This window comes from Castanea sativa, chromosome 7 (assembly GCF_040712315.1).
Source record: "Castanea sativa cultivar Marrone di Chiusa Pesio chromosome 7, ASM4071231v1".
Lineage (NCBI taxonomy): Eukaryota > Viridiplantae > Streptophyta > Magnoliopsida > Fagales > Fagaceae > Castanea > Castanea sativa.
In genome coordinates this window covers 30,533,873-30,544,863 of record NC_134019.1, presented here as the reverse complement: position 1 = coordinate 30,544,863, position 10,991 = coordinate 30,533,873, and the positions used below count along the sequence as shown (strand labels likewise).

At 32.6% G+C, this 10,991-nt stretch overlaps 2 protein-coding genes across 5 annotated transcripts in view; both read right to left on the bottom strand.

The window, feature by feature from the left end:
* Nucleotides 1-1,934: 1,934 nt before the first annotated feature.
* On the bottom strand, nt 1,935-5,836 carry LOC142642126 (uncharacterized). Of its 4 annotated transcripts, none has more exons than XM_075816480.1 (8): nt 5,610-5,836; nt 5,205-5,259; nt 4,739-4,872; nt 4,193-4,253; nt 3,950-4,085; nt 3,480-3,810; nt 2,842-2,970; nt 1,935-2,741 (listed from the first exon to the last, which is right to left on the bottom strand). In XM_075816480.1, exons 2-8 carry the CDS (start codon nt 5,210-5,212, stop codon nt 2,281-2,283), a joined length of 1,260 nt encoding a protein of 419 aa, XP_075672595.1. In that variant the 5' UTR covers nt 5,213-5,259; nt 5,610-5,836; the 3' UTR covers nt 1,935-2,280. The 4 variants fall into 4 exon arrangements, with proteins under 4 accessions (XP_075672595.1, XP_075672593.1, XP_075672596.1 ...); XM_075816478.1 differs by having other exon boundaries at nt 4,739-4,875; nt 5,610-5,748; XM_075816481.1 differs by having other exon boundaries at nt 4,193-4,305; nt 5,610-5,748.
* Nucleotides 5,837-9,684: 3,848 nt separating this feature from the next.
* Nucleotides 9,685-10,991, bottom strand: part of LOC142644298 (zinc finger BED domain-containing protein RICESLEEPER 2-like) — an 11,003-nt gene continuing 9,696 nt past the window's right edge. The window contains exon 2 of the mRNA XM_075818942.1: nt 9,685-10,273. Coding sequence (XP_075675057.1) covers nt 9,685-10,273 — 589 coding nt within the window. The remainder of the gene's footprint in view (nt 10,274-10,991) is intronic.

The following is a 10,991-nucleotide window of genomic DNA, read 5'->3' as shown; positions in this document are numbered from 1 at the left end:
GCTTGCTTGGCTAGCATAAGATAGATGTTAAAACAATCAATTTTACTACAAAAAATTTACAAACTGACACTGCAATGAATGTAATTAATTTTATGTTAACAACATAAAACTTCTTTTGTGAAAGAGTGTCTCTCGAGTTCCTCACAGCTTCTCTTTGTTCCCTCCCACAGCAACCTTGCTGATATTCTTAGCAAACTAATGCATAAAACTGAGTTCAACACCGTTTGCAATAAACTGGTCATATTTCCATGAACTCCTCCCAATTTGAGGGTGAGTGTAAAATCAGTAAATCAAGACTCAGCCGTTAAACATGCAGAAAAGGAAAGACCCTTAACTACAAACTACAAAGGCAGTGTCGTGCCCATGATCCAAGCAAGCGAAATTCAATTAACCAATTCAAATACAGATAAGGAAATTGTGTGATTAGAGAGCAAATACAGATCTCTAGCTACTTTGTTTAATTCCTCGTACAACTAGCTCATTACTAGTATATAATCAAGTTATAATAGCCTGTATGAAATACACTTTCCTATACTCAAAAACTATGTTTTTTTAAATTAATAAGTGTTAATAGAGCTACAAGACTCTTAGCTTCTGCACTCAATTCATAATTTCTCCTCACAAAAAAATGGTATTAAGATTCTCTTCATTTGAAATGTATTCATTTTATAACCTAAAAAAAAATGTATTCATTTTATGGTTCAGTTTATATATCTCAATATAGAGGATATCAAATATTACATTATTAATATTTTTAAATAAGGTGATGCACTTTATACATTGTAGTGAATAAAATCTTAATAATGAAATTGCTTTGATCTATTTCAAGTGAAATAGAGAGGATGATGTCCACGAAATGAGCCATGCCTTTTTTCTTTTTCTTTTTTTAATTTTTTTTTTTACTCCCTTCCATTCTCCTTTGAGATTTCTAAGACAAGTTATGGGAATTTTGTTAAACTAACAAGCCCAAAAGACTTGGATTATGAACTTGACAATTTACTCATAACTGACTAACTGGTTGAAACCATTTTTAATGACACGTTACACTATCATTATTATGGGCCCATTAAATGAATGGACAATGAGAGGTTCAACTAGCCTTGTAGTAGTTGACTAGTTGTGCCCAGGCAAAACAGGGCCTAAATTTCAAGCTGGTTGCATAGGTTGGGCCACAATTTAGATGGTTGTATATAGTCCTTTTTCTTTTTCTTTTTTGGGTGAAAGTTGTATATAGTCCTAATGAATATAATAAAAGTCCTATTCTCTATTTCTGTGCTAGCCTGATATAATCGATTGTGCCTAGAATGAAGATTGACAATTAAACTCAACACTTGACAATCTTTTTTTTTTTTTTTATAAATAATTTTTGTAGAATTGTTTTACAGGCATCAAACTTTCCATAAAAAAAGTTCACACAACTCTCCCATGCCACTTTAACACAAAAGCTAATAGGGTGTGTGAAAATTTCGGTTTTCAAGTAACATTGTATAAAATAGCCTGCATGTTACACCCCATATCTTCTTCTTGGCCTCCATGATTAAAAGAGCACTCGATAATAGACATTACATTCTAAACTCCAAATTATTGTTCATGTCACTCTCATTTTGTAATATTTTGCTAACTCTCACCTTAGTCTCCTCCTACCCCTCCCAAGTGCCAGACTTCTGACTTCTCTTCTCAGCAACTAATCTGCATACCACTATTCCACTACTACAAGCATTAAACCTACTATTATCTGGTATAATTAAAACATTAAACAATAACACTGTACCTAATCTTGATTTTGATTTGCACATAGAAGAGTTAAAAAAATTTTAGACATGGACACATTCAGTATTAGATAAAATGAATGAGAAGGCAATGCAGATATCCTTTGTTCTTTCATCATCAATTCATGCACAAAAACTCAGGAAATGCAGAGGCAGTACAAGCAATTTAAAGACAAGCAAAATTTGACTAATTGTTCTTATCAATGTCAGTCTACACACGAAAGCATTTAACTATCATCACGCAACCTCTACAAGAATTTATATTTGTATCAATGTTTTGGAGAATCTGGGCTTTAACTCTTTGAGCACATCATGGGCAAATTAATCCATGACTAACCATGTTGTGCAGTGACAAGAGAAGCAGAGAGCAGAAAAGCAACACAGAAGAGATGCTCTGTACATAAAACAGACGGCTCATGTCCCCCCAATATATATCATGAATGACACTAAGAACAATATTCAATGAAATTAGTCAGTCCAAAGCATTGTAATTTGTAAGCCCATTCCCTGATCAAATTTCCTCATCATTATCACTTTCACCCCCAAACATAGCAGCCATTTTCATGGCTAGCTTTGCTGCCATTTCCCTCCTCTGAAAATCAGGCATCAATCTCATGTTTTCACGCACACTCCCTATCTCAGACATCAACTGTTCCAAATCCTCTAATTCAAAAGGTGCACTCTCATCCACCTCTGTGGCTTGCTCAGATGCATTTGGTATCACACCCTGGTCATTCTCATCCTGCAATGACGCCGTTGAAGTTGAAGGCTTTTCTTCATCAGATCTAGTTCCATTCTCTTGATCACGTTCAACGACAGAGCTATTTTGAGTAACAAACCCTGCCATCTCTGAGGATGGGGTAACAGCATTTGCAGAAACCCATCCTATATCTGTGTCATCAAATGGTTCAGCTGAGCCGGCAGAGAGGATTTCAAACTCAAATTCAAAATCAGATTCTCCTGAAGATAACTCTGAGAAGAGGGGATGAAAAAATTTAGCCATGTAATTAGCAAATAAAAGTTCAAACTGAATAGCAATACACTATAATTTTCTAGAATGGGAGAAGGGAACCTTCTTTTTCAGGTAATGATGGTTCAGTTATCTTATTGCCAGATTTTAGAATCATTCCAGGCCACATATGAGCAGAAAGAGCACCATAGAGGCGTTCAACTCCTTGTGAATCACCATCAACTGATAAACCTGTCAAGAACAACATCTTTATATAAGTTTGAACACAAACACATACATACATGCATGTACGTACTTACGTATGTATGAAAAAACATAATCTATACCTAATTCAGTCCCTTAATATTCTGAAAAACCATCAAGTTATGTAGAGAACACCCCATCATGCTCTTTCTTACTCCAATATAAAATACACATGTAATTCTATCTACTATGTAAACCTCATTATCAATATAAAAAATAAAAAATAAAACTTCAATCAAAATATGATGTCCATGTAACATCAAAAGTATGGTCGTCTTTCATATCATGTACAGTTTCTATAGAATTTATGGCTTTACAGTTTGAAGTAAAACTAACAGTGCAAATAACCTTTATGAGTGAAAGAAAAAATCTTTGCAATTGAGCAAGGTATCTCAAATTGCTCCTTTTTGTATACATATTGTCTAATTGCAACATATAAAGGAAATATAAGGAATGCAAAATAGCTAATTGCAACTAAAGGCAAAGAATGGATTTACACTTGTCAAAATCAGCATTGGAAGCACAAGCTTCAATAAATTCAATATTATGTTGAGTGCACCATTCCAAACAAGACCTCCTAATCTCATACGAAGGTTCTTCATCACCCAGTAGACTACTTCCTTCAGTTTCAGAAATTCCATATTCAGTAGACTCTGCATAAGGATCAGCAGAGGAATCTCCAAGCTGCTTCTGCAGGTGTCTTCTGTATTCAGCATGAACTGGATGGCCTGGAAGGAGATCCACCTTGTTGCCAATGCATAATAATATTTCAAAATTTTGAATATCGGTGCGAGCTACCCAATCCTTAAGGGCAACAAGAGATGATAACTGCACATAATGAATGAACAGAGAGATATAGCGCATCAAAAAATCACACTGGCATAAAACATCAAAGAATTTTTTTGATAAGTAAAAAAAACATCAAAGAATTTGCAATGTAAAGATGTGAAAGGGGAAAGAGTCTAACATCATTCACGTCAAAAACCATGACCAAGGCAGTCAACTGGTTAAACATTGGCAATGTCCCAATAGAGAAGGCATCATGAAGATGAGCCATCCATACAGAAACATCAGCTGTGTAGTACTTGGTGTTGATAGTCCAGCTGTTGATGAATATCTATTAAGTACCATTTATTTGTGTTCTAGCAAATCTTTTTAGATTAATAATAATAATAATAATAATACAAGTAACATAGAGTAAGAATGTTACCCATGGCCACAAAGTTGAGACGATGAATCAGAAGCTTCTTCAAAATCCGTAGAGAGTAATCCTAAAATCAGATGATGAATCAGAAGCCTCTTCAAAATCCACAGAGAGTAATCCTAAAAACAAGTAATAATATACAATTGAAATCATCCAAAATTAAGCAGGCAGTGATTAAATTAGGAGCATTTGTAGATTGGTTATTCAGTTTAAACAACAAGTGAGCTCAAGGACTACTGATTGATGCAGACAAAAAGATAGATAGGTTTAAAACTTAATTGTCAAAAATATAGATTCGAATACAAAATCAATGAGCCACTTGACTAGAATAAAGAATATCTTGCAAAAGAATTAGCAGTTAGGTTAGGTATAGGGTTTCTATTAAGTAAATCATTAATATTGATCGATTATATAAGGAAGCAGTGAGATACATAGTAAAGATAAAATACCCAGATTCGATAAATTTATATATATATATATATATATATATATATATATCATTATCATCAAAAGAAAATTTCTTTTAATTGAAAAAAGAAAAAAGGAACATACGGGAGAGGAGGGTCCGTTTGCCAACATTGGAGGATCCAAGGACGAAGATAGCGGGTCGATTCTCAATCTCAATCCCAAGAGAATTATTTTCTTCTTCCCCCATCATCACTCGCCCGTCTGTGTCTGTGGTGGCACTGCTAATTTGCAAAATGAAAATGAAATGATCAACAAACTAACTGATTCTGACTTTCACAAATATTTCTTCTTTTATTTATTTATTTATGGCATTTGTATCAATTTTTTTCAAATCAACTAAATATGTGGAGGAATGTCATATTCTAAATCAATTATTATTCTTATTATTATTCTAAATAAATATAGTTTTTTTTATATATATATATATATAAAATTTATAAAAATAGTAACCTTTTTCATACTATATAGATAACCAAAGTACCAATACATTAAACCTACAGACTTTGAAAGCAAAAATTAAAAGAAATTTCAATAAAGTGAAAAACTATACCTGGCCATACTGTTTCTTCTCAGAATTGGATTGCTTCAAGGTTTTGACTTTCCACCTAAAAACCCAGAGAAGAAAAGCAAAAGAAAAACCCTTTTAATTTGTAATTTCACATAATTGGAATTGAAATCAATCAATGATGAATGTAAACCTAAAAGACTTTGTAGACACCTAAAAAGACCCATTACCGAAAACACTTTCTGCTCTCTATGCTGATACAGTATCCCCATCACTCTTCTCGATCAATAATGAAATCTCAAACTTCCCAAGCCTTACCTCAAAATAAATAATTCAACTTTTTTTTTTTGTTTTCAAACGTTAACTTTAAATTTTTAACAAACTGAATAGAAACCAAAACCTAAAACCAATCCAACCAAAATACCAAAAAGAGAAAAGAGAAAACTTTACCGCTAGCGGCCCTCTGAAGCTCTTTATCTCCGCCTTATGGAGTCCCTCTGTGTAGCGGTTCCGGTCGTCTGACAGTGACTAGGTCTCTCTGCTTCTCACGGAATGCACAATCTCACAACTCTTTCTACTTTTATTTTTATTTTTCGATCTGACTTTAAGTTTTTTTTTTTGAGAAAAATCTGACTTTAAGTTTATTGTTGTTTTGCTTGTGTGTTTTTTCAACAGCCAAATGGTTTTAGTTTAACGCTGTGTTTTAAACCACCTTTATTTATTTTATAAAGAAATTTTTTATGCAATATTTTCACAATAAATCTTAAATGACAAATTATTATTAGATGTTATTAGTAAGTAAAAAAGTAATTTAAATTTTGAATTCAAATTAAAGCCAATAATAAGGATTCAAAAAAAAAAAATTTAAAGCCAATAATAATATACTATCTATAATTTGTTGTAAAAATACTATAGAAATAGTATTTTTTTTTTAAGAAGTAGATAACCTTAATTTTAGGAGTTTTGTTTTGGTAGATATTATTATTATTATTATTATTATAGAGTTTAAAAAAATTGTAATTATTATTAATAATCATTAAAAGAACAATAATTTACGATGGTAAATGTTGATATCAATTTGATGACTTTCGTCAAATTATGAAAGTCTAAAATTTTGAAAAAGAACAACCCTTAAGAATAATTAGGATAAACTAAAATGATTGTAGGTACTCAGAAAATAAAGGCCCAGACCCACTAAGAACAATAGTGTTTTAGCTTTTAAACCAAGCCCAAACAATAAAATTTCTTGAAAGAGAGTGAGAATTCGTAAGTGAGGTAAGGTACTTATTTCGGTTTGAAGGGGGTCGAACTTTTTTGGTTGAAGTAACATGTAGCCAATCATACGAGAGTGATAGAGAAGTGAAGTAAAAGTGAAGATTGAGTAAAATGCTCTCCTCCGGTAAGTTCGAAAATTGATTTCTTATATATGAATGTTACTAGTAATACACTATTCACTTCCTAGTTTTTTGTATTCCATAAGAAAGCCCCCTCCTTCTGGGAGGTTTCCTTTCTTTTATATCCTCTCTTCTTGCATCATAACCCTCCACATGTACACCTTTAAACATTCCTCAGGATACTTGTCTCATCACAGCTCTGCTAAAGGTGGTTTAAGGAGTTGCTAGCTGTGAAATCACTGTTCAGGTGCCATTTTCACATTAATACAGTTGATATAGTTGGCATGAAACATTCAATGCAGATGTGGGAAACATATCTTTCAAGAAACTTCCTGTCACGTCCTTTGTCCCTTCCATGGTTCCCTTTTCCCTTTTTGGGCCTTCGTAGGGTACTAACTACCTTGTCTCTACTTCCATCCTCGGGCAAGTGGACTCCATAGGTCTGACTCATCTCTTCGGTCTGGCTTACACATGCTTTTCTACGGTTTGACCCTCTTTGCTCCTCAGACCCCCCACAATTATGATATATAAAGAGGGATTCAATAATCTCCCAAAGCATAGTTCATAAAGAGATATTAAACTTTTAACATGTGGTATCCGTTTTATGATTATAACTCATTATCATTAGACTAACACACCAAATGGTTTTTTGCTTAATAATATTCTACAAATTAAAATCCACTTTCAATGCATTTTTTTCATTATTATTATTATTGCCAACAAAACCTTATTATATTCATTAGATATACTATTTAGATGAAAGTACTTACAAATGTGATCATGTCGTATGTTAGATAAGAATCTTGAAATTATGTAATAAATTTTTGTTTAGTTGTTGTTTTCCAATAAAATAATATTATTCGTAAGTTCATGTCTGCACAGAAATTCAACTAGTTTATTTTTAAAATAAACATAAAGAATCATAAATGTTAGACCAATAGCGATTTATATATGTTTTTAAAAAAAAATTATATACTTATTTATACTACTATTTAAGGGACTTCCACGCTTTGGGATGAACCTTTTTTTGAGTTAAAAATACTCCTACACCCTAAATTTAAGTATGAGCAAAACATGAGACTAATACAGTAAAAATATATTTATAAAACATTGTCTATAAAATAAAACTACCATTACATGGGTTTTTAATCCCCCGGAGTTTACACTTTTTAAAAGAGAAATAAATATCCACGTTAAAACCCCACATTGCCTTGCCATTTACTTTTTATTACATATTTAAAAAAATATTATGAGACAAGTTTTTTTTTTTTTTCCCTAAACCGTTATCTATTTTGGTTTTTCTTTTAATAAAAAAAACCCACTTACTTTTTTAGTGTTAAAAAAAAAAATACTTATCAGTTATCATGTATGGGTTATTCTCACAACGTCCCACAATCATTTGCTATAAAAATAACAACAAAAAATATTGTGATAATTTTTAAAGTACTTCTGACAAAAAGAAGAAGGTCTTATATGAGAAGAAAGTGATAAATTATGTCAAATAGAGAAAAAAAAAAAAAAAAGTAATGGGATCTAACAAATTTTGTGGGCTACTGCCTCAAATTTTATGATTATTTTACTATGTGAGTTTCAGGACTTAAAATTTCTTTTGGTTGATATATTTTTTTGGTTGGGTTTGCTTCTTCTTTCTATTTTACAATATTGATGTAATAAAAATTCATCTTCAAAGTCTTTTCAGGCTTTTTTTCTTCGGGAATTTTTCAGGCTTTTTTTATCATATATTTTTACTAGTTGAAAATCATTAATCTTTAAAAAAAAAAAAAATAGAAGAGTCTCTGAGCACACGTTCTTGATTATTTTACTATGTGAGTCAAGTAGTGCTTGAAAAGCACTATACAAATGTACAAAATGAATGTAGGACCAGAATATACAGTTGGTACATTACACAACTACATATTTTTCACAAAAAAATGGAAGTAGTTTAGTCTACTAAGACTGATAGTTTAATAATTTTCAAGTGTGTGTTCAATGCTTATGTTGTCATGTATGTATCTAGTAAACAAAAATAAAGGAGAGAGCAGCAACAAAACCATCAAGCCAGCAATCGCCAACCAGCAGTAGCCCAAGTACTCAAACACTCCTAATTTGGTCATCTTCACGATTAAGTCAGCAAAATATCCACACAAAAAGTTTCTGCAATCAGCCAACCAACAACTCCAGCTCTAAGTCATCATATACAAAAAACTCCATCCCTATAATGTCAATCTCCAAAACATAATGATAAGTAGAAAGCAGTACATCATAATTAACACCATTACAAACAACAGCTAACAAACATAAGCAAATTACATAAAATTTAAGTTATTTTAGGTAGCTAAGTCCAAAAATCAACCCTACCTTCCAAATCAATCTAGAACAGTATCTGTACCCAAAGTGGGTTTTGGTGCAATCTCTAAAAGGAAAGAAAAACTAAACAAATTGTATATAAATAATAACCCACAAATAAATAAATAAATAAAAGATAAAATACAAGAGAATTTACAAATAACAAAAGCAAAAAAAATTAGAAAAAAACCTACACACATTACCCGATTCAAGTTCACAGTTTTCCACTTCATCCATTGCCTCTAGTAGGTTAATTGGTTCAGTTGAGTCTTTGATCCTCAACCAATTTTGTGTACAAATCAAAGCTTCAACAATGTTAGGAGACAATGAGCTACAGAAAGGATCCAAAACACGACTTCCTGTGCTAAATGCAAATTCTGATGAAACGGTTGAGATGGGAATTGCCAAAACATCATGGGCAACTTGAGAAAGGATCCTATATCTTAAAGAATTCACCCTCCACCAATCAAGAATATCAAAGCCTTCTGTCTCCGGATCTACACTAGCTTCTAACAAGCATCTGTCCAATTCAGATTTGCATTCTACATTATCCTCATCTGCTAAGTGCTGTTTGTATATGTTATTATACTCCTTCATCCTCACTTCTACACTACCAAAACCATTTAGCATGGAGAATATGGTAGCAACATCACTATCACCAGACTCACTAGTCCCATTAGCACTAGCACCACATGGGGTCCCCATTGCTCCATTATAGTGCTTGTACAACCTATTCAAAGCGTCCTTAACTCTCAATCCTAACTCATCATCCTTCTGTTGTCATATCATTGCTTAAACCAAAACTTCACGTATTTCAATTTATATCTAGGATCAACCACAATAGCCATAAACAACATTAGATTTATCCTATCAACACTTCTACAATACTTATCATACTTCAATTTCATTCTTTGTGCCAAACCCTTTAACAAAGGATCACCCCTACCATTACACAATTGATTTAATTGGTCTTGAAGACTAACAGGCTCATGGAAATACACATTAGTAGTCATAAACAAAGAACCAGAAAATCTTAAAGTTGCCTCATAGAACATACCAAGAAACTTTGTAAAAAGTCTTACATTTTCCCAATCTAAAAACCGAGGGGGACCACTAGATGGATCCTCAAAGTAACGAAGAAAATGCCCATCATCATCCTCCATCCTTTCAAATGTAGCTACAAACTTTTGTGCACTTTCTAACATTAAGTAAGTTGAATTCCACCTAGTAGACACATCAAGGCACAACAAATTTTTGCTTTGAATTTTTTCTTTTTCAACACTTGCCTTAAACTTCTCAAACCTATTAGGAGAGGATTTCACATACCTCACTACATTACGAACCTTAACAATTGACTCATTAAGGTCCTTTAGCCTAGCTTGCACAATTAAATTCAAAATATGGGCACAACAATGTATATGAAGGAACTCACAACCCAAGAGGTTACCCACCCTATCCTTTGTTTTCCTCCTAAGATAGTCTATGCCCACATCATTTGAGCTTGCATTATCAATAGAAATTGTAAAAATATGATCTATCCCCCATTGAAGCAATCAAAACTCAACCACCCTACCAATGGTCTTGCCCTTATGATTAGGTACTAGGTAGAAATTTAAAATCTTTTTATGATAAACCCAATTAACATCAATATAATTTGCAGTAAAAAAAAAAAGTAATTAAGGTTTTGGATTGAAGTTCAAGTATCAATTGTCAAACACACTCTTTGACCCGTCATTAAAACCTTTCTCAAACTCTCCTTCTCCCTAATTGATGAGAATCAACAAGCATTCAAGGATCCATTGCATGTTCCAGTTGGGCCTATTACAAAAGCAAGATCCAAGAAGATCCAAGAAGCACTTAATGGGCTGATTCAAGAGATTTGGGCTGATTCTAACGCAGGATATTGCAAGCTTGGCCCAAAGGAAGATGAAAGTGTTCTAAATTTAATTCAAGCTATTTAGGGCTGATCTGACTTAATTGGGAGTGATTTATGGCATGAATTAATGGCTGATTGACTTTCCAGCTCTGTATCAGTTAAGGTAGATTTTTTCCTATTTTGGATATGCTAATTTCAGACCAAATCAGCTTTTAT